At 39.8% G+C, this 24,641-nt stretch overlaps 1 protein-coding gene across 5 annotated transcripts in view; it reads left to right on the plus strand.

The window, feature by feature from the left end:
- Positions 1 to 16,186, plus strand: part of zdhhc21 (zinc finger DHHC-type palmitoyltransferase 21) — a 152,326-nt gene extending 136,140 nt beyond the window's left edge. For 4 of the 5 annotated variants that reach the window (XM_043714371.1, XM_043714363.1, XM_043714352.1 and 1 more), the window contains 3 exons: positions 4,049 to 4,165; positions 13,527 to 13,570; positions 14,397 to 16,186. In XM_043714371.1, coding sequence (XP_043570306.1) covers positions 4,049 to 4,165; positions 13,527 to 13,570; positions 14,397 to 14,529 — 294 coding nt within the window. In that variant the 3' untranslated portion in view covers positions 14,530 to 16,186. The remainder of the gene's footprint in view (positions 1 to 4,048; positions 4,166 to 13,526; positions 13,571 to 14,396) is intronic. The other variant, XM_043714380.1, reaches the window with a different exon arrangement.
- The last annotated feature ends 8,455 nt before the right edge of the window (positions 16,187 to 24,641 follow it).

The raw sequence follows: 24,641 nt of genomic DNA on the forward strand, positions 1-24,641 counted from the left end.
TGTCAACATCCAGGAATTGACATTGACCAGAAACTGAACTGGACTAGTCACCTGCATACAGTGATGACAAGAGCTGGTTAGAGGCTCGGAATTCCGCAGTGAATGACTCACTTCCTGACTCACTAAAGACCCTTTACCATCTACAAGGCACAAGTCAACATCCACACAACAAGACACCTTGATTGGCACCTCATCCAATAGTTTAATTGTTCACTCTTCACACATTATCAATGCTGTGTACCACTAACAAGGTGCCCTGCAAAAATTCACCAAGGCTTCTGAGATAGTAGCTGAGGGTGGCTTGATGGTTAGCACTGCTGCCTCACCATGTCAGAGACCCAGGTTCAATTCCAGCCTTGAGCACCTGCCTGTGTGAAGTTTACACATTCCCCCTGTGTCTGCGTGGGTTTCCTCCAGGTGCTCTGGTTTCCTCCCACAATCCAAAGATGTGCAGGCTAAATGAATTGGCCATGAATGTGTAGGTTAGGTGAATTAGTCAGGGCAAATGTTGGATAATAGGGGAGAGGAATGGGTCTGGGTGGTTTACTCTTCAGAGGGTGGGTGTGGACCTGTTGGGCCAAAGGACCTGTTTCCAAACTGTAGGGATTCTATGATTCTAATTAATTTTCCAAACCCAGGACCTCTACTATCTTGCTAAACATCAGATGCAAATACATGGAAACAGCAAGACCACCTTTCCTCTATGACATTCTTCATCCTGATAGGGATTTATACTGGCCATTCTTTCATTGTCAATGGGTAAAAGTCTTGGACCTCCCTCCCCAACAGCACTGTCCATGTATTCTAGTTATTCCAGAAGGCAGCTCACCAGCAACTTCATAAGGACAATCAGGGATGGGCAATAAATTCTGGCCTCATCAATAACATTTAGATCATATGGACAAATAACAAATGCTAAGAATGGCTTTCATCTGTTTCTGTTCTTACCTATCCATCACATCACTTGTGGGATCTCTCTAGGTGCTATCTTTGGCCCACCTACTGTTCAATTGATTATTTACCGTTGGCACCATCATCAAACTGAAGTTAGATGATGTGGATTCTCATCTCCACCTCATCAGTACTAATCTTGATCTGTCCCCGTCCTCTGATTTGTCAAGTTAAATATCAGATGGCCAGGCAAGTACAAATTTCCCCTGGATAGTTATTGAAAACACCAAATACATTGTTCCTATCCACTCTTTAACTATCAATTCTAGTTCCTTCACTTTCAACTATTGAGGTTGAACTTAACTATTCACAGACTCAGAGTTTATTTGCCCCTGAGCCAAGGTTTCAACATGGTATCCAGTATATCACCAAAAGTGCCTCCTTCTACCTGTTACCAACTAAGATGGGAAGAATACACTCTCCCTCTCTCTGGTCCCATGATTCCATGGTTTCAACATCAATTTAATTGTTTTACCCACTTCCAATATGATAATATGTGTTTTCTGTACAATACACTTAGAATAAAATGATCTATCAACAGGTTTCTTTAAATCAATTGAATTATTGATTTATAACAAATAGTGTTTTCAACTGTGATGCAAAATTAATTAACACAGTTTATAATATGCAAATATAAATGTTTATCCCTCTATTAACCAAACACATGCACAAACAAGTGCCAACACACATCAGGTAAAGGGAAAAACAAAATTAATTTTGTCTATAGAGAGCGAAGGAACTGCAGATGCTGTAAATCAGAAACAAAACAGAAGTGAGGAAGGGTCTCTGGACCTGAAACATTAGCTCTGATTTCTCTCCACAGATGCTGGCAGACCTGCTAAGCTTTTCCAGCAACTTATTTTCTATTTCTCTCGATAGAGATTCACTTTGGAAAAAACAACACTTTTGGCCAATAAGTCTTAGCCCTTGGAGAAAAAAGTAAAGGATAAAGTATGGAGTGTTCAGATAGCTGACAGTCTGATGTTCTGGCATACAAAGATGTGTGCAAGATCTGCTGCTTCATCAGAAAACACAGTATCCAGGACTCCTCAACATGCTGTTGAAGTGGACAGTCAGAGATCAGGCTTGACTCCAGCTCCCACACTGAATCCTCTACGGAATTTTTGTTCAGAAACAAGAGAGCTGGGCTGAGAAGCTCTTTTCCTTCCCAGAAGCAGAAACAGCAACCTGACTGTTGTAAACCCAGGCAGGTGGTCTGCAGTAAACAAAACATTGTTACAGGACACATGTCTTTCAAGAAATACCTTTTTTTAAAAAAGTTTTCCACAACCTTCAAGTTCAAGTCCACAGAAATTATTAAAAATAAAGTCACTAACAACCATCTGGCTGTGCAATTGAGCCAACCCACTGCTGAAACTGTTGTTTATAATGTTACTTCCAAACCTAAATAATCTAATTCTGTCCAGCCCACTCCCATTTTACCACCTTGTGTCAACCTGGGCTCATTCCATTCTGTTACTATCTCACCAAGTCTTGTTTAATTATTTCACTGTTCTCATTGACATCAGTTGGTTCCCAATTGCAAGCAGATTTTAAATTCTCGCTCTTGTGACTAAATACTTGCATTGCTTCACTTTCTGAAAATGTGTTGCTGGAAAAGCGCAGCAGGTCAGGCAGCATCTAAGGAGCAGGAGAATCGACGGTTCGGGCATGAGCCTGAAGAAGGGCTCATGCCCGAAACGTCAATTCTCCTGCTCCTTGGATGCGGCCTGACCTGCTGCGCTTTTCCAGCAACACATTTTCAGCTCTGATCTCCAGCATCTGCAGTCCTCACTTTCTCCTTGCTTCACTTTCTGTTCACTTTGTTACCTCTGTCCAGCTAAACAGATATTGGAGATCTCCGAATTGCTCCATCCTGGCTCTTGGTTTCATCAATTCCCTTTGACCACTGTGCCTTAACAATCTCACCCACATCTCTGTACCTCTCACCTCTCTCTAATGTCCTTTAAGGCCATCCTTAAACCTGACCCTTTTTGCCAAAGCCTTTGCATACTGATCCAAACATAATTTTAATTGCTCAGTGCCCTATGTTATATAAGAAGCACCTGTGAAGCATTTTGGAAAGCTTTGCTATGTTAAAGATGCAACACAATTGTTGGGTTAGATACAGGATAAGATAAAAAATGTTGAAAGGGAAACAATGAAAAATAGAAATCTGAAGTTCAAAAGTTTACTTTTGATTTGTGGAAGTAAATTGACAGGGACAACAATGTACACAATTTGTTGAAGTGTTATAAACTTATATCTGTCAGGTAGGGAGGAAGAGTAAGAAAAATAAAGGAGATTGGGGAAGAAGGAAGAATTATTTTGGTTTAAAACTGTGTGGTTATAATTCTAGTGAGTAATTCATCTTCACAGGAGTTCTTCAGGTCATCTTCAGCTTCTTCATCCTTCTTTCCATTAGGTGGGAAAGTTTATTGACAGTTGCATGATGTTATCACCATTAGCAACTCTTCAGATATTGAAGCAGTTAATGTCCAAATGGGTCAATAATCAGGATTGACTGAAAAGTAGCAAATAACACACAAGTGCCAGGCAATGACCATTGCCAACAAATTCACGTTCAGAAATGTATTGTTATGTTTAGTGCATTAACCCTTCATAGTAAATGTCATGATCACATAAACAAGTATTTTTAAAACAGAAAACACGATCAGAAAATAATTGCAAAACTTTCAAAGGTTCGTAGATTGCAGAACACAAAGCAGAACTTTGAACTAATAGATTATATATTTTCATTGAGTGCAAAAGGAATCTGTACATTAATATGAGTTGAGAAATCATGTGGTTTGTTTACAAACTGGTTAACATGGATTGATTGGACCAAAGAGTCTGTTTCCATGCTATACATCTCTATGACTCTATAATTTTAGTCACCAAAGGGATTTTGATGATCTGTTTATATTCAAATAAAACAAGGTTTCAAACATATGTTGGACAAATTTTGTGCTTTTCAAACCCAATTCGATGCTATAATCAAATGAAACCATAGCCCCTGTTGAATAATTTTGTAAGAATGATTTCATGTTTTTAGTGCTGACAGTTAAACTGTGATGACTTTCTTCCTTCTTGAAAGGAGCTCTTTGTGTTCCGACATGAGTTGGCCATGCTGCGGATATCTACCTTGATGGGCATAGTGATGTTTGGAGGGATGTTTGGTCTCTTTTATGGTCAGCTGTCAAATGTTATAGCTGTAAGTATGGTTCCTATGGTCTTCACATAGAGTTATTTTTCTTTATTCCATCAAGGGATATGGATATCGCTGGCCTTTCCAGCATTCATTGCCTAGCCCTAAGTGCCCTTGAACTGATTAGTTCTTTAGGCCATTTTAGAGGCCAATTAAGAGTCAAATACATTGCTGTGGGGTGGCCTTTCAGATTGGCTAGGAGATCCAGAGGATGGGGCTTGATCTAATCAAGGGACACAAGTCCCATTTGTACCAACATAGCTCACCTCAGTGCATGACAGCCGCAGGATCGGCCTGTCCCAGACCTGTCATCGAACCACCAGCTGTCCATCTTCCAGAGAGGGCAGAGCTATTTCTACCCTCTCTTTCCACTGACCCTCTCAACAACCCCTTGTAATTTTATGCCCACAGTTTCAGACGACAATATTTCATCAGAAGACAACCTCCTATTTGTTTTTAAATGTATCCATTACTCTGTGCTTCTGGGTGACACTGCTGCCTCACAGCTCAAGGTACCTGAGTTTGATTCCATGCTTGGCCAACTGTCGATGTGGTGTTTGCACATTATCCCCATGTTTGTGTGGGTTTCCGCTGGGTGTGCTGGTTTCCTCCTTCCGTCTAAAGATGTGCAGCTTAGGTGGATTAGCCATGGAAAATGCAGAGTTAGAGGGATAGGGAAGGGAGTGGTCTGGTTGGGGTGCTCTTCAAAGGGATCGTATGGACTCAATGGGTTGAATGGTCTGCTTCCACAGTGTGGTGATTCTGTACTGTCTATAATAAATAATGTGTTGATTTGAAGATCCTTTACTGATCTAATGTCACTGACCGGTGAAGCAGAGTGGGATAACATTTTATATCACCATTAGAGTAGATGAAACTATCTTTTTTGGAAGAGTGTTTTTAAATTGTTTTAACATTGTAACTCAAAAAAAATGTACGTGAATGATTCAATGGAGAGTGTAGGAAGATGCAGCTGAGAAGTGACTCAGGAGGGTTCTTAGATGAGTCAGCTCAGTCACCGCAATTGAGGAGGAGAGAGCAGAACAGCTGGTGTCAGCGAACTGTGCAAGAGCATCCAAAACACAGCGCTGCTGAGAAGCGACTGAAAAGGAGTCAGCTTACTTACTGCAACTGCCCATAAATAAAACAGAGACAAGGTATAATGGAACAGCCATGTTTTGAGAAGGGGCTACTTTGTGGCTGCAGTGCTGTTGGAGATTTAATTGTGGGCTCTGGTGAATATCAGGCTTTAGTGAGGAAGGCAATCAGCAACAAAGTAAAAAGAAGGTAAGATTCTATCATTTGCCTTCCTGTGAAGGGTCAGAGTCGGCAGTTAAAGCAGTGGTATGATCCTCCTGCAAGATCTGGGAGATCAGAGAGCAGTTTAATGGTCCCAACAACTATGTTTGCAGGGAATGTGATTGAGTGCAGCTCCTCACAAACTACGTGGTTTGGTTGGAGCAGTAGCTGGGCACACTGAAGAGCATACAGGGGCAGAGGGAGTGATAAACTCTAGTTACAATGGTATAGTAACACCGCAGGTTCAGTTAGGTAAATGGGTGACTGCCAGGAGAGACTGGCAGGTAGTGCAGGAGTCTACTGTGGGTATTCCCCTCTCTAACAGGTATATTGTTTTGGATACTGTTGGGGGGGTGAGGTGTGTGGTAGACAGGGTTGGGCAAATTCTAAGCGAGCATTAATTGTTGGGGACTCGCTAGTCAGGGGCACAGACAGACATTTTTGTGGCTGCAATTGAGACTCCAGAATGAGAGTGGAAAAATACAAAAAAGGTACAGAAGGGCATTTTTTTCACACAGAGGGTGGTGAGTATCTGGAATGGACTGACAGAGATAATGATGGAAGCAAATACAATTTTGTCATTTAAGAAACATTTAGACAGGTACATATAAGGGATAGGTATGGAGAGATATGGACCAAATGCAGGCAAATGGGACTACTTAATTGTGAAAATGGACAGGTTGGGTTGAAGGGCCTGTTTCCATGCTGTGAACTTCCATGGCTCTAAATGTTGAGTGAATGGCTTCCAGGAATTTTCAGCATCACGGATGGCAGTCTTCCACAAATATGATACTCTCCATTGACATCAAGAAACAGATACTGAAACGGCTACAGGCCCTGACAACATTCCTGCAATAGTACTGAAAACTTGTCCTCCAAAACCTGCTGCACCCCTAGCCAAGCTGTTCCAGCATGGCTACAACACTGACATCTACCCATCAATGTGGAAAATGCCCATGTATGTACACAAAACCCAATCAATTACCGTCCCATCAGTCCGTTCTGGATCATGAGTAAAGTGATGGAAAGTTTCATTCAACAGTGCTAACAAGCAGGATCTGCTTAGCAATAACTCACTTAGTGGCACCTAGTTTGGGTTCCACCAGAGCCACTGAGCACCTCACGTCAGTGGTCAAGTTCAAACATGGTTCAAACATGTTGAGATTGATAACCCTTGACCTCAAGGTTGCATTTAACCAAGTGTAGCATCAAGAAGCCCTATCAAAACTGGAATCAACAGCAATCATGTGGGCAGCACGGTGGCACAGTGGTTAACACTGCTGCCTCACAGCACCAGAGACCTGGGTTCAATTCCCGCCTCAGGCGACTGACTGTGTGGAGTTTGCATGTTTTCCCCGTGTCTGCGTGGGTTTCCTCCGGGTGCTCCGGTTTCCTCCCACAGACCAAAAATGTGCAGGTTAGGTGAATTGGCCATGCTAAATTGCCCGTAGTGTTAGGTGAAGGGATAAATGTAGGGGAATGGGTCTGGGTGGGTTGCGCTTCGGCGGGTCGGTGTGGACTTGTTGGGCCGAAGGGCCTGTTTCCACACTGTAAGTAATCTAATCCAAAAAAAGTAATCTAATCTAATCAAGAGGCAAACACTGTGCTGGTTGGAGTCATGCCTGGCACATAGGAAGATGGTTGTGATTGTTGGAGGTCAGTCATCTCAGCTCCAGAACACCACTGCAGGAATTCCTCAAGTTAGTATCCTACATATCTTTTGTTGCTTCATCAATGACTTTCCTTCCATCATAAGAACTAGGATTGTTCAGCATCATTCATGACTCCTCAGGAGACTATGTTCAAATGCTACAAGATCTGTACCTATGTTTAGGGTGACAAATAGAAACTAACATTTGTGCCACACAAATGCCAGGCAATGACCATCTCCAATAAGAGGCAATTTAAACACCACCCCTTTAACTTTCACTGGAATTACCATCGCTACATAGAAGAGCAGCTCGGAGGCTAGGAATACTTAAGCGAGTAACTCACCTCCTGCTTGCCCAAAGCATGTCCATAATGCATAAGTTACAAGTATGATAGAATTCCCTTGCCTGATAAGTATTCTCAAAAATCCAAGACCTAGGCTTCTGTTCTGTCTTCTGGATCCTAAGTTTCCTAACCTGCAATCCGACCATAATCAGTGAAGACAGACAACAGCGCCTCCTCCACAATAATGCTTAACATTGGCACTGTGCAAGGATGTGTACTCAGCCCCCTACTGTATTACCTGTATGCTCATAAATGTGTGGCTAAATGTTATATGAAAGCCACTTACAAGATCGCTGATGAAACCCCATTATGGGCCTGATATCCAACAATCATAAGTCAGAATTCAGGTCGGAAATAGAGTGCTTTGTGTTATGATGCAATGATGACAATCTTTCTCAATGTCAACAAAACAAGAGAACTGATTATTGACTTCAGGAAGAATGGAGGAAGACACGCCCACATCTGCATCAATGGCGATGAGGTGGAAAGGGTCAAATGTGTTAAGTTCCAAGGAGTGACAATAACCAACAATCTGTCCAGGACCATCCACATTGATGCAAGAAGGCACAACAGTGCCTCTTCTTCCTCAGAAGGCTTAGGAAATTTGGCATGTCCATAAGGATCCTCACCAATTTTCACAGGTGCGCCACAGAAAGTATTCTATCTAGGAGCATAATGGCTTGGTGCAGCAACTGCTCTACCCAGGACTGTAAGAAACTACACAGCCCAGATCATCATGAAAATCAGCCTCCCATCCATGGACTCTGACTACATTTCTCAATGCCATGGAAAGGCGACTGGTATTGTCAAATACCCCTTCCATCCTGTTAATACTCTTTTCCAACCTTCTCCGTCAGGCAGAAGATGCCGAAGCTTGAACACATGTATCAGTAGGTTCAAAAACAGCTTCTTCCCTGCTGTTTTTATGCAGTTGAATGGGCCGCTCTAATTTCAAATCTAATGTTGATATTGCTTTTGTGCACCTCCTGTGCAGCCATAACCTTGCTCTGTCTAAACACCCTATGATCTGTATGTCCTTGTCTGTTATGATCTGCCAGTACTGGTCACACAACAAAACTTTTCAATGTGCTCAGGTACATGTGACAACAACAAATCAAAGCAAAATGTGCAGCTCCAATTACAGTCAAGAAGCTTGACCTCATCCAGGACAAAACAACTTGTTTGATTGGAACCACATCTACAAACATTCACTCTATCAATTACTGATGATCAGGAGCTGCAATGTTTATCATCTATAAGATGCAATTCAGAAATTCATTAAGGATTCTATACAGCACCTTCCAAATCCTTGAAAACTTCCATCTGGGGAAAAGGAGTTAATTGTAGGATTTTAAACCATTTCTCATGGTTTAGTTATGATGATTTTAATCAATATCAGACCTGTCTTGGCTAATTCCTTAAAGCCTTTGGACATAATTAGAAAAACTGAGGTTAACACCTGCAGAATGGCAAGGAGAGATTGATTTGCACAACAAGACCAGTTTTGAGCAAGGTGTAGATTAATGACAGTTTTAAAGCACAAGAGCAAAAAACAACAATAACAGAGTGAGATATTTTATTAGAGTAGATAACAATTGATAACTTCCTGTACAATACTTCCTTCAATTAGTTCCAGAAGCATCGTCAAAGCTAACTCATTTTTTTCAAAACAAATATAATGCTTAATAACATGAAATGTCATGTATAATAAAAATAACTCATTAAATGATGGGACTATGAAACAAGAAGTGCACAAATATCTGGGAAATATAGCAGGTCACTCAGCCTCTGTGGAGATGATAAGCACATGAACGTTTCAGATTGGCCATTGAGAACAGGGGAACAAGTGGTGGATGAGCACTCTGATAGAATCAGAGAAAATGACAGAATTAGCAACTTGGACAGAGTAAGTCCATCATAATACCTGTTGAATGATATAACAGAGTATCTTTAATAAATGAAAGATAGAGCATTAAAGAAACACCAATGAAATGTAACCTTTCCAACTTGTCATGCTGATGTGTTTGAGGCAGCGTGTAGTATTTAGTCAGATGGGTGATGATGATTGTACAAACTTCCTGCTCCTCTCCTATTAAGCTGAAGATGAAAAGGCTCATAAACAGTCTTTAAATACAGAAGCTGAATGAGCCTTTGAGGGTGCTGTTAATGCCCACCTAGGGGTCTTATCTCATTACCCAAGTATCCAGCTAGTTGTGGCAGGGAGCTTTGCCAGGCAGTCTCTCAGGGAAGAGTGAGAGCCTCTTCAAAGTCATTCAGTGCCTGACAGAGGCACTGAGCATAGGGAAAGGGTGCTGCATTGAGATCCACCCACTAGCCATTCTTCTGCCACTTTGCAGTCATAGCCTGTGGCTCCTATCCCACCATCACTCTTTTGTGGCCCTGGACGATCCAAAGCTTCTAAAGGATGAATTTACTGGCAGTTACCACCATTCCCAGTGGCGCTAATGAACACTGGAATGCTGATGGCCCATGATCAGCCAAGATCAGAGAGAAATGCCTGAATGACACTTAATGCCCTCACTAGAAGAGGCTCATACTCCAGCCCAGAGACAATCTCTCATCACCAACATTAAATTCTGCCTAGCAATGTAATTAATAGCTAAGATAGTACTTAGGCATGCTGAAGAAATATGGAAGAAATGGAAAATCACAAGATTATGGAATTGTTACAGCACAGAAGGAAGCTTTTCAGTTCATTGTGTCTGCACCAACTCTATTACCTAATGTTTAATTTTACCTTCTGTAAAGTGTACAAAAAAGATTGGATCAGGTAGATAGCCAAAAGCCAAGTGCATCCACCAACTATAAAGCAACAGAAGATGTCAGTGCCACAAAGTCATTCTGATAAGAGGTGTATTTTCTCCACCATCCAACACATCCCCACTTGTGACCATTCTTAATCCCTTCCCACCATAAAAGCCTATCTTCCTTTCCCTGTATGCTGACAGATTGGATTGGGATTGCATTTATCTGCAATAAATTTCCCAGATATTGAAGGAATTTGTGTCTGAGTAAAGTTACTTTCAGAATTGTGGTTTTGTTTTTGACTCAAGAAATATAAGCAATATATAGTAATGGATCAATAAAAGAAAATGTGCACTTAACTCTGTGTTTACAATTACTACCTTTTAACCATATCTGAATCCCTCTCCTGGATAAAATTTGTCTTCAGTGTTATAACATATTCCATGATGTGTCAAGTACACTCGTGAGATATGTATCCTTGACTCTCTCATTTTAAAAATAAGCCCATCATTTTTTGGTTCCTTTGTGCAGCATGAACACTACATCCGCGGCACGGTGGTACAGTGGTTAGCACTGCTGCCACGCAGCGCCAGAGACCCGGGTTCAATTCCCGCCTCAGGCGACTGACTGTGTGGAGTTTGCACGTTCTCCCCGTGTCTGCGTGGGTTTCCTCCGGGTGCTCCGGTTTCCTCCCACAGTCCAAAGATGTGCAGGTCAGGTGAATTGGCCATGCTAAATTGCCCGTAGTGTTAGGTAAGGGGTAAATGTAGGGGTATGGGTGGGTTACGCTTCGGCGGGTCGGTGTGGACTTGTTGGGCCGAAGGGCCTGTTTCCACACTGTAATGTAATCTAATCTAATCTAATCTAATCCAGATTCCCGTTGTTTATTTGACAATGTGGCAATTCAAAATACAAGAATTTATTTTCAAAATGTAACTTTTGCCAAAGTGGTTACTCATCACATATGTTAATTTGTACAACCCACAACCACATCATTCCATCACCCTTTTTTCTCTTTCCTTTTTAGCATCACCTTCAAAATTGGCAAAGTCAGTAAGGTGCACCTGTTGCACATATCAATATCAGTCTTTGGTTACCTTGGAGGGAGAGGCTTGTTAACTTGCTGCACAAATGTACAGTCAGTAATTTCTCTATAATTATGAGCACAAACTCCTGCTAATTTTAGCAGTGATTTCTAAATCTGTAGGAATCTGCTATATACTTTAGAACATAAGAACCAGGAGCAGGAGTGGAGCCTGTTCCACCATTTATTGCGATCATGGTTGATCCCAACTTGGCCTGAACTCCACTTTCCTACTTGCTCCCCATAGCCCTTTAAACCATTACTAATTAAAAATCTGTCCATTATCTCCTTAAACATGCTCAATGTCCTGGCATCCACTGGACTCTAGGATAGTGAATTTGACAGCTTTACGACCCTTTGAGAGAAATAATTCATCCTCATCTCTGTTTTTAATCTGCTATCCTTAAGAAACATCCTTTCTGTCTCTCATTTGTCAATACTCTTTAGCATCTTATATAGCTTAATTCAATCTCATCTCAGTCTTCTAAACTGCTCAATTTCTCTTGATAAGACAAGTCTTTCTTCTCTGGAATTAATCCAGTAAACCTTCTCTGAACTGCCTCCAATGTAATTATATCCTTCCTCAAGGAAGGGGACCAAACTGTACACAGTTCTCCAGATATGGTCTCACCAGTGTCTTGTACAGTTGCAACAACACCTCTGTACTTTTATACTCCATTCCTTTGGCAGTAAGTGTCAAAAGTCCATTTTCCCTCATTACCACCCTGCTATACCCACATACTGACTTTGTGATTCACTTAATGTGCTGCTTGGATGTTACTCTCCTCCAGGTGGAGCTAATGGTAATAGTTTGTTCGCATAACCCAGCTTTGCTGTATGGCTCCATCATTAACTAAAATTTAACTCATTTTGATCTCATGGATTTTATGATTTTGAATCTTCCTACATTATTCATTTTTTTTTGCCATTTGTTCTTCGTTTTTAAGGCGATTGCAGCTACATTGATCAGTTTGTGTGGCTCATTCTCTACAGACTCATTATTTGCAAATGTGTCACTTGGAAGGCAGATGGGAATGCTCAATGCAGCAAGGAGATTGGGATGACAAGGTTTCCAGAAATGTGCTTGTTTCATGTCAATCTGGCAAGTTAAGTTTGCAGCCAATATTTGAAGTCCAAGAATATGTTGCTCCAGCATCTATCCAGCTAATTTTAAATACTCCTGATTCTTAATCAATAAATGATGTGAGAAAGCATATTGTAAGCATAATCAAATGAACACATTATTGGCAAAATTGGATCCCTGTCATTTGTTAACTGCAATAGTGGTGGAGAGGTGGTACATTTAATTTTTAAAACCCAGGAAACAACTATATTATTTATTCATTAAATTCCACTGTCATGGGCATTACCTGTGTCTCTGAATTAATCGTACATTGTCCATACCCCTACACGATCACCTCCCTCTTCATTCATAAGTTAGACAGAGAAGTTAGTTTAACCAGCGATTTAGAGGAGAGTAGTAACTTTGCAGCTCAACAGAATCAAAAAGCCTGCCACAGATGCTCCAGTAATCCCAAGGAGATATTCAGTTGGTGTCAGAGACACCATTGTGAAAGCCAGACACCATTCCATGGAAGATATGCCTCAGTTCTACAAAAATAGAGCACTTAGGTCCATCAGGATACTTTTAACCATATGTGTAAAGGCTAAACTAGTTAGTCATTATACTAATAACCATTTAGTTATCCAAAATTTGAGTATTGCTGAAAAAATATACATTTTATTGAAGGTTTTTGTCTTACATTCATCAGGACATTTCACATTGGGATACCAAAATAAATCTGAAAGTACTTTTACACAAATGGGAATTATGTTGCTGTCCTAACTACCACACAATCTGGGCCAATAAATCAGAGATGTTGGAATAAATGCCATTGCAATGTGAAGCAGTGAGAGCTGTAGAAATGGATAGTGAGGCATTCAGACCTTCTGATACAATTATGTCAAAGAAAGCACAGAAAGGCCATGTACCATTTTTCCATAGACATCATACCTATTACAACAGCATCAAATGGACTGAGTATTTTAAATTGTAAGGTAACTGTCAGTCTCACTTCAAATTGATTACTTTGATTACAAGATGTTCAAAACACATGTAGGCCTTTATTTGCTAAATATGTGAAAATCGTAATTCTAAACTATTGTATCCAAAGTGTATGCTAAAAATATTTATTTATGTTTTTAAACCATTTTTGCCAACAGGATATGACAACAATTGAAAGGATGTCGAGTAATCTTGATGAGATGTGAGTATTGAAGGGATTTCCTCTTTCTTTATCCCAAGGGAAAATGTCTGTGTTTTAGTGGAAGTATTAAAATACTGAAGCTGTTGATTTAGTTTAATTCATTAGATCATTTAATTTTCAGTACCATGTTAGCACAATAACTAATTGATTTTATTCCCATATTTGTGCAGTGGGAAATTAGATGCTGGAAGTAAAAATATTAAAAAGCTTAAATTAAGCATCTTATAATAGCCAGCTTTTGATAATTAAAGCATTGAAGTGCATTATCATGTTCTAATTAATCACTAATAGGCTGCACAAGAAATACATAAAACACTTCACACCATACAGAAAGATTTTCTGATCGTACGTTTTGTATCTGAAAATTATATATAATTTATATATGTATAATTTATACATATGTAGTATATATTATACATATTTATATATAATTAAATATATAATCTATTTTATATATAATGTATATATAATATGTAATATATTTAATTTATATTTATAATTAGTTATAATTAGTGTTATGGGTCCATATGCTCTGTGCACACATTCAGCAGACTCTACCAGCTCCTCAGAGATCTCTTTCAAGATATTGTTTCAAAATATGCAATTATATCTTGTTTGATAGTCTAATTCAAATATGTATTTTTATCCCATTTCAATGTTTCACCCAGAGTACAATTGTAAATGTCAAATGCTTAATATGGTAAAGATTTAATTTTACTTTTTGGGTCATAATAAGCAAACAGCACTATATCTGTCAAGCTATTGTTCTAAAATTGCTGCAATACTCAATGGGAGTGCTGCCTCCTACTAATGCTCTTATCTGTAGGTTGAAGTCCAGCAAGCCCTGGCAGCAGACCTTCTCAGAAGTGTTTGGCACCCGCTGGAAGATCCTGTGGTTTATTCCATTCAGACAGAGGCAACCGCTGCGAGTTTCCTATCATCACGCCAATCATGTTTAACAGATGGAAGCTGAAAAGATGAGATCTCCTGTGTCAAAGTACTTAGCAGCATTTCCGGTGATACGTCCATCCCCATGTTCAACTTGGCACTTGACATTTCTTCCAGCAGCAATGTTGCATTCCAAGTAATATTCTGATCAAACTGTGTGCCTGTAAGCAGATGTTTTAAGGACACTTTGAGTATGGGATACAACCTTATGAAAATATTAGTTATTTTAAAAACATTCATAAACAATCTATTATCAATGTTAAGAGATAGAGGACTTCCATTATCAACCAATTTTTGCCTGGTTTATGGTGAAGGGTTAATAGAATGATCATTTTGATAAAAACAACTCTAATTTTATTTTGTTCTTTTGGGAACTTCTTCAACAAAGCATGTACAAAAGTTGTGAAAGGTGCCAGCAATATTGTGAAGTTTAATTCATAAACATGAATCATTTTTGATTACATCAATTACAATTCTACATTGTGGAGATAAAAAAAGGTCTATCATAGAGATGTCAAACTTGTAATGCCACATGCCAGTATGAAGAAGAATGCATAAATAGTTATTTGATAGTACAAAACTTAAATGTTGCTGAAAAATACACATATTGTTGAAGCTTTTCATCTGACCATCAACAGGACATTTGCAATCCTTTCAAGACTGGAAGCTTTATCAAAAATGGGTCTTTTTCCAGCAAAGATTGCACAGAGCAATTGTTTGAGATTTTTCAAAGAATTATGCTGTGGATTTAAAATAAGTTATTTCATATTACTTTCCCTTCCTGATTATATTTTAAATGGTTTTGTACGTTCAGTTTCAGTAGTTTATTTCTATCAATGTGTAACTTTTGCATCAAACATTGCTGGTGTGGTTAACTATTTTTGTCACTCATGAGTGCTACATGAGTTTTTATATAAATAGAAAAATTTGTTAAGAATACTTGCTGGACATATGGAAATTCTCAGTTGAAGGGGTCTTGGTGTCTCAGATGTACCAAATTTCATGGGAAAGCAAAATGAATGAAGTTTATTTAAGTCTAATAAAATTAATGTGACCCAGCCCTGTGGGAAACAGTTTACAAGGTAGAAAAGCAAATTGAACAAATTTTTTTGTCAAGTGCCTGTAATTTAGTGATTTTTATTGTGACAGCGCATTTGGCTTGTTCTGATCAAATCAGGAACCAAAGATGTTATATAACCGTTCAGACAAGCTTTAACTATAAAGTAAATTATGATTTTCTTTTGAAAAACCTGCAGTAAGTTGTTGCAATGACGTTGTTGTATCCTGATTTTCAGACCATAGATTGTGCAGATCTTTCCATTGTGATGTATTTTAAAAATCTTTGTGAATTGCACTAAGTGTGTGTTACCTCTCCCTTTCGAGAATATCTGAGTGCATGGTACATACAGTTTACATAGTTGGATGCGTTGCAATAGTAAATTCTTATACATCCTACAATCAGAAATCTCTTGTGTGAATTCTTAAGAGATAATGTCTTCTAAAAACATAAAATATAAGAGCAGAATTAGGCCATTTGTCCCACTGAGTCTGCTTTACTGTTCAATCATGGCTGATATATTTCTCAACCTCATTCTCCTGCCTCCTACCCATTACTCTTGACTGCCTTCTTAATCAAGAATTTATCTATCTCCATATTAAATAGACCCAAAGCCTTCTGCGGCAGTGAGCTCCACAGATGGACAGCACGCTATGGCTGAAGACATTCCTCCTCATTTCAGTTTTAAAGGGTCATCTTGTCATTCTGAGGCTGTGATCTCAGGTCCTAATCCCTCCCACTAGTGGAAACATCTTCTCCATGTTATCTATACAGGCCTCTCAGTAACCTATAAGTTTCAAGGAGATTTCACCCATATCCTTCTTCATTTCATCAAGTATAGATCCAGAATCCTCAACTATACCTTATATGACAAGTTCTTCACCCCATGATTTTCCTCTGGACCCACTCCAAGGCCAGCACATCTTTCCTTACATATGGAGCCCATATTCCAAATGTGGTCTGACCACAGGATGAAAAAGCCTCAACAGTACATCTCTACACTTGTATTCTAATCCTCTAAAATGAATATTACCTTTGACTTCTTAGCTGCCAACAAAGCCTGCATGTTAGCCTTAAGTGACTCCTGAACCAGGACTCAAGATTTCCAAAGACTTTACCCCATTTAGAAAACAATCTATGCCTCAGTTCTTCCTACCAAAGTGTAAAATTTCATACTTTTCCTCATTGTATTCCATGTGCCACAACTTTACCCACTCTTCTAACCTGCCTAAGTCCTTCTGCAGCCTTCATACTTATTCATCACTACCTCTGCCTCCATCTATCTTTATGTCATCTATAAAATAAGGAACAATGCACTCTTCCTTCATCTAAATTGTTAATATATAACATGAATAGTTGGGGCCCAACATTGACCCCTGCAGAACCCTACTAGTCAACTGGTTGCCTTCCTGAAGAAGACCCCTTTATCCCACTCTCTGTCTTCTGCCAGTCATTCAATCCTCTATCCATGCCAATACCTTGCCCCTCGCACCATGGGCTCTTCTATCCTTTATGACACCTTGTGCACCTCTGGAAATCCAACTAAATCACATCTACTGGCTGTCCTTTGTCTCACTTGCTTGTTACCTCCTAAAAGAATTCTAACAGGCTTGTTAGGCATGACTTCTCCTTAACGAAGGAGAAGTCCGATTTTACCATTCACTTCCAAATACTCAGCAATCTCATCCTTAATAATGAACTGTAAAACCTTACAGATGGCCATGGTCAGGCTAACAGGTCTATAATTTCCCATCTTTTTAGTAAATGGTAAATCAATATGGTTGTAATATTAATTGTTAAGTTAATTGGCGACCCTCTGCTGCCTTTATGCCTTTTGGTGGTTAGTAATTCAGAGTACAATGCTTAATCCCTGCTGCATATGTTTTAAATTACTGTGGAACTGCTGCTTAACTAGATTCTTTCAGACCTGTGTTTTGCCTTTTTTTTCCTTACAATCCTAAAGGGGCTAGTTTCATGCTGAGTGTGCAGTTTATGGGTTGCAGCGACAGTTCCCAATCTCCTCCAAGCAAAAGGTCTTCATTTGGAAACCTAGGCAATGTGTTGATAAAAATACTCACTCGGAGAGCATCACTATCTTTCCCTCATGCAACACTTTGCAGCAGAGAAGACTGTACTGTAATGAAGACTGAGATTGAATGATTTCCTCCACCTTTTCCGACCAGTGGCATGAATAGCTCTTGCAGTTGTCAACGCTTCATTCAGTGTAGATCAAGCACCTAACGTGGATTGCTTGGTTCAATGGAAGTTTGGATATGCATTTACTCATCCAAACTATCAGAGGAGATGAATTTACAAGACAGTTTACCAGGAGCAGGGGACTTACTGTATGATACAGTCACATTGTTGTATTCCTCTCTTGTGTATTTCTCTTTTTCTCAAACACAAATTAGCAGCAAAAAGCAAAACCTGATTATAAAGGTCATATAAAAGTTTTGCGATGTAAATAATGGCAGGTGGCCAGCATGGCACTCTCCTGAAATGTTAAGGTTTAGCAGGTGTTGACTCTTCCAGGAGTGGATTTCATCTAAAACATTCCTTTTCAAATTGCAATAGCCATGTGATGTTATAGTTTATAAAATATATCCAATTTTCATCAATAGACTTTTTTTAGAATCCCTAAAGTTTAGAAACAGGCTCTTCGACCCAACAATTTCATACGAACCCTCCAAAGAGTAACCCTATCTTATATTTACCTGACTAATGCAGCGAGCCTACACAACCCTGAACACTATAGGCAATTTAGCATGGCCAATTCATGTAACCTGCACATCTTTGAATTGTGGGAGGAAACCAGAGCAAACCCGCACAGACTCAGGGAGAATGTGCAAACTCCACACAGTCACCTGACGCTAGGTGCAAACCCAGATCCCTGGCACTGTGAGGCAGCATTGCTAACCACTGAGCTACTGTGCCACCCCATAGTGGGATTTAATTCACTGTCCATCATGACAACAAATTGGCCACTACTTGCATAATCAAATGTATAGAATAAGAAGCAGGGTTTGTCAGCATTTCTAGATAGGTTTATCATTTATTAATGTCAAGCAGTGTGTAATTTGATGAGCAGTTTTGGCAATTATAAAATTGTGTTTGTACAATTCCCTGTTTTTTATTGATGTGGGCCATCTTATCAAATATAAGTTGATAGGTTGTCAATTACAATGAGGTGTGAAAGCATGTTGGTTGTAGAGCTTGTGTGCTTGGTTTTAATAAAAACAGATATGTTCCTGTAAGTACTATGTGATTTATTTTTTTTCAAGTGACATAGAGTCATCGAGATCTGCAGCACAGAGTAAAGCCCTTTAGCCCATCAAGTCTGCAGTGGTCAAAAACAACCACCTAACTATTCTAATCACATTTCTAGCCCATATCATAGTGTGAATCATAGAAATCCTACAGTGCAGGTGGAGGCCATTTGGCCCATTGAGTCTGCAACCACATTCTGGACAGCATCCCATTCTATCCTTGTAACCACACATTTACCCTAATTAACCGACTTAGCCTGCACATCCCTGAACACTTACAGAGTCAAAAGGTGTTGACACAGACACTCCAGCATCTGCAGTCCTCACTTTCTCCTAATCATATACATGTCAATTTAACATGGCCAAACCTGCAGGAAGAAACCAGAGCACCCGGAGGAAACCCACGCAGACACAAGGAGAATAGGCAAACTCATGATTTATATCCTCTTGTAATCTAAGACGATCCTTCTTACTATTTACAAGCCCATCAACTTCTGTATCGTCTGTGAACTTACTGATCAACCCTCCTATTTTCCAGTCTAAACATTTATGTATACCACAAACAGTAAGGCCCCAGTGCTGATCCCCGTGGAATGCCATTGGACACAGTTACATAAAACCATCATAGAAAAGATGTGCAGGAAAGACAAAGTTACAGAGATCATGGGGGATTTCAATATGCAGGTGCACTGGGAAAATCAGGTTGGTAATAGATTGTGTTATGAAGTTGAAGATGTGTAATGTACCTTTAAGAGAATGTGAATCCTGTTCTGCACTGAGAGTTTATAAGCACCTGTGTTCTATGATCAGAAAGTAGTCTCAGAGGAGACTGGAAAATTGAAAATATGTTACATTTGACTGTGAAATGGATACCTGAGTTGTTTGCCGATTTGACAGCAGTTTGAATTTAACCAATCAGTTTAAATTATGCCCCATAATACTAAAACCTAATTGAGTTTGTATTCATTACTTTGCCAACATTGAACCAATGAGATGATCCAATGTTGGGGATTCAAAAATGCAGGCATTTTAAAAATGCCTGCATTTACCATCAACGCAGATCCAAGAAATGAGGAAACATTCTCCATCAAAGGTACCTTTTTCATATGAAACATATTTGCCATAAAAAGAAAGAGGGCGACCTAGGGAGATTTTTAGCCAGAAGAAGACTGACACTGAAGATGACAGCCACCAAGTGGTTTTGAAATCAAGTTGATGTAATTTTGATAAGAGTTTTAATGGAACAGAATGTTGTTATAGAGTTGGATGCAGATAATAAGCAGTTAAGAGAAAGGGGGCTGAGAATTGTGAATGGAAGTTGTTTAATGTTCGCTTTTAGAGTTAAAAAAATGTTACTTTTTTGAAGTAGTGGAATTTGAGGCATTCCCTGTCACTTGTACTTGAACAGATTGCAAGGCAAGGTGAACTTGTCTCGGTATTGGTTTAATTAACAGAAGGGTTCACTGCCATGTAGCAGATTGTGGGGGGGGGGCGGCTCAGGTCCAAGATTTGGACAAATTTAGACAGATCCAGTCTGAGATTTGGACAGACTTGAACAGATTTGTTATGAAAGATCCCAGTAGATTTAAACACTTGCCAGTTAGTGTCCTAGATCTTAAAAAACATGTAGGTGAGTTTTTTTTTATTTGTGGTTGGTTAAATTAAAAATGAGGGAAATGGTTCGTAAGATTGCTGAGGGTTTGAAAATGCTTCCCAAATTTGCCTAGAAACTTTATAAAGACAGAGGAAGGGCATACTTTTAGAATTAGCAAATAAGTTAGAATTGGATTTAACCAGGGACTAAAGGAAAGCTGAAATTGAAATGAAGTTGGTCAAGCACTTAGGTGTATCAGAGAAACAGACAGGTTCAGTAGAGTTAGAATAACTTAAATTGCAATTGAGGCAAAAGCAGTTAGAAAATAAAGAAAGGGAAAGAAGAGCCATGAGAGAAAGAGAGGGAAAAAAAAGAGACAGGAGAAAGAAAAGGGGAGAAAGTTCTTAGCTGAGCAAAGAAAGAGAGAATTTGGATTTCAGAAGTTGTGAATTAGTTTTGAAAGTGAAACTAATAGGATGGAGATGAAGAGAGAGGATAGTGATTTATACAAATATGTTAAAACATTGTCATAGTTTGATGAGAAAGATAGGTAGAAGGTGGTGGTGGAGGGTTGTTTTTCAGACTGGAGGCCTGTGACCAGTGGAGTGCCACAAGAATCGGTGCTGGATCCTCTACTTTTTGTCATTTACATAAATGATTTGGATGCAAGCATAAGAGGTACAATTAATAAGTTTGCAGATGACACCAAAATTGGAGGTATAGTAGACAGCGAAGAGGGTTACCTCAGATTACAACAGGATCTGGGACCAGATGGGCCAATGGGCTGAGAAGTGGCAGATGGAGTTTAATTCAGATAAATGCAAGGTGCTGCATTTTGGGAAAGCAAATCTTAGCAGGACTTATACACATAATGGTAAGGTCCTAGGGAATGTTGCTGAACAAAGAGACCTTGGAATGCTGGTTCATGGCTCCTTGAAAGTGGAGTCCCAGGTAGATAAGATAGTGAAGAAGGCGTTTGGTATGCTTTCCTTTATTGGCCAGAGTATTGAGAACAGAAGTTGGGAGGACATGTTGTGGCTGTACAGGACATTAGTTAGGCCACTGTTGGAATATTGCTTGCAATTCTGGTCTCCTTCCTATCGGAAAGATGTTGTGAAACTTGAAAGGATTCAGAAAAGATTTACAAGGATGTTGCCAGGGTTGGAGGATTTGAGCTACAGGGAGAGGCTGAACAGGCTGGGGCTGTTTTCCCTGGAGGGTCGGAGGCTGAGGGGTGACTTTATAGAGGTTTACAAAATTATGAGGGGCAGGGATAGGGTAAATACAGAAAGTCTTTTCCCTGGGGTCGGGGAGTCCAGAACTAGAGGGTATAGGTTTAGGGTGATAGGGGAAAGATAAAAAAGAGACCCTAGGGGCAACGATTTCATGCAGAGGGTGGTACATGTATGGAATGAGCTGCCAGAGGAAGTGGTGGAGGCTGGTACAATTGCAACATTTAAGAGGCATTTGGATGGGTATATGAATAGGAAGGGTTTGGAGGGATATGGGCCGGGTGCTGGCAGGTGGGACTAGATTGGGTTGGGATATCTGGTTGGCATGGACAGGTTGGACCAAAGGGTCTGTTTCCATGCTGTATATCTTTATGACTGTATGAGTCTATATCAAAGCCTTCTTTATTTTATTTGTAAATTGGCTAGGCAGATGGAGTTTTCAGAGAAATTGTGTATAATGCTATTTCAGATGAAGCTGGTAAGCAGAGCTGTTGAGGTATTTGCAGCACTGTCAAATGAGCGGTCAAGAGATTATGGATTATATCAAAAGAAGCCCAAGTGGATGAAAAGGAGGTGAATGGCCTCAGTTTTTTCTACTGTGGTAAGGTGGAACATGTAAAGTCACAGTGCTGGTCATTGAATAAAGGTGCTGTGAGAAAGGATGTGGTAAAAGAGGCTAAGCCAATGGCATTAGTGAAAGTAGTAAAGGAAACCTCAAGAAAAGTCAAGGAGCTGCAGGAGAATGCACAGCCGAGATAGGGGCTGGGTATTGAGTTAATGCCCCATCTCTATAAAGACTTTGTCTCTGTGGGTAAAGGTTACACAAGAAGAATGGGGGAGAAGAGAAAGAAGTTATAATTTTGAGAAATATTGGATATATTCAGTCGCTAATAGTAGTTTGCACTCTTTCTGACATGTTACCCAAGAGAGTGGTAACTTGTGGAATAGACGGACAGAAATGTAGCAATCCCCTATGTAAGATCAGGTTGGAGAGTGAAATCAAAGCTGGGGAAGTAACAATGGGAGTGATTGTCAGAGTGTCAGTTCCAGGAATACAGTTTGTTCTTGGGAACGATTTAGAAGGATCAAAGGTAGGAGTGACGCCCCTTGTTGTGGAGAAGCCAAAGGGTGACCAGGGAACTGAGCAGTTAAAAGAAAAAATACCTGGGAATTTTTCCAGATTGTGCAGTAACAAGATCCCACTGTCGTAAGTCACAGCAAGAAGCAAAAACTAAAGAGAAAGGTCATGATTTGGAGATGTCGGTGTTGGGGGACTCGGGTGTTCAAAGTTAAAAATCACACAACACCAGGTTATAGTCCAACAGGTTTAATTGAAAGCACTAGCTTTCGGAGTGCTGCTCCTTCATCAGGTGGTTGCGGACTACACAATTGTAAGACACCGAATTTATAGCAAACGTTTACAGTGTGATGTAACTGAAATTATACATTGAAAAATACCTTGATTGTTAAGTCTCTCATCTGTTAGAATGATAGTTTCACTTCTTTCATATGTGAACTTCTTTCACTTCTTTCAAAAGTTACATTCTCAGGTTAACTATAACAATTGGTGTCAGCCCAGATAAGATGTTGAAGGTGTTAGCCCCCTGTGTGCTGCTGTCTGTGCCATATTGTTTAGACTGATTCTAATCTGAAAAATGAGTTAACAGAGTCTTACATGGATTCATGCAAATATTGAGCAAAGTACAATGTAACTCTGCAAGTACAAATTCACCCCACAAATGTATATGTGTGTGTCTGGGGTGGGGGGTTGTGAGTATCTGTGAGAGAGAGTGTGTATGAGTGTAAAGGGGTCTAAGTCTGTGAGGGGGTGCATGTGTGAGTGTGTGTGTGTCTGGGGTGGGGTGTTTGTGAGAGTGTGTGTGCATGTGAGTGTAAAGTGGTCTAAGTCTGTGAAAGGGTGTGTGTGTATGTGTATCTGTCTGGGGTGGATTGTTGTGAGGGTCTGTGAGACAGTGTATATGTGGCAGGTGGGAATAGATTCGGTTGAGATATCTGGTTGGCATGAATTTGTTGGACTGAAGGGTCTGTTTTCGTGCTTTACATCTCCATGATTAGATTAGATTAGATTAGATTCCCTACATTGTGGAAACAGGCCCTTCGGCCCAACCAGTCCACACCAACCCTCCGAAGAGTAACCCACCCAGACCCATTTCACTTAACACTATGGCAATTTAGCATGGTCAATTCACCTGACATCTTTGGATTATGGGAAGAAACCAGAGCACCCAGAGGAAACCCATGCAGACACGGGGAGAATGTGCAAACTCCACACAGTCAGTCACTCGAGGCCGGAATCGAACCTGGGAGCCTGGTGTTGTAAGGCAGCAGTGCTAACCATTGAGCCCCTCTGACTCTCTGATTCATATTAATTTCTGCACAAATATGTATAACATTGGAATTTGTCCCATCTTTTCTATACTTTTTCCTTTAAATCTGCAATAATGCATCTGCTATCAAATTTTTATGACTTCTACAATTTGTAAAAGTCTCCAATGAAATAGTCTCATATTTTTGTCTTTAAATCATTCCTAGAATGTAAGAGGATTGTGGTCAGTGTACACAATTGTCTCCGACACTTTGTTCACCACATAAACATTAAAATGTTGTAAGGTTTGGACCAAACTCAATAATTATTTTTCGATGATAGATATTTTCTCTGGTGTTGAGTTTCTTTGAAAAGTACCAATTGACCATTCAATTCCATCATCATCTTCCTGCAGCAGTACAGCTCCAACTCCTATATCACGAACATCAATTGTAACTTTGAAGGTTTTCAAAGCATTTGGTGTCACAAAAACTGGTGTGGTGGTTAATACTGCTTTTATCTTCTCAAATGCCTCCTAGCATTGTTCTGTCCACCAAAATTTGAGTTCTTCTTTAGTAAATCTGTTAGCAGTGCCACCATGCTGCTGAAGTTTGGAACAAACTTCCAGTAGAATCTGCTTTGTCCCAA

Source organism: Chiloscyllium plagiosum, chromosome 2, assembly GCF_004010195.1.
Source record: "Chiloscyllium plagiosum isolate BGI_BamShark_2017 chromosome 2, ASM401019v2, whole genome shotgun sequence".
Lineage (NCBI taxonomy): Eukaryota > Metazoa > Chordata > Chondrichthyes > Orectolobiformes > Hemiscylliidae > Chiloscyllium > Chiloscyllium plagiosum.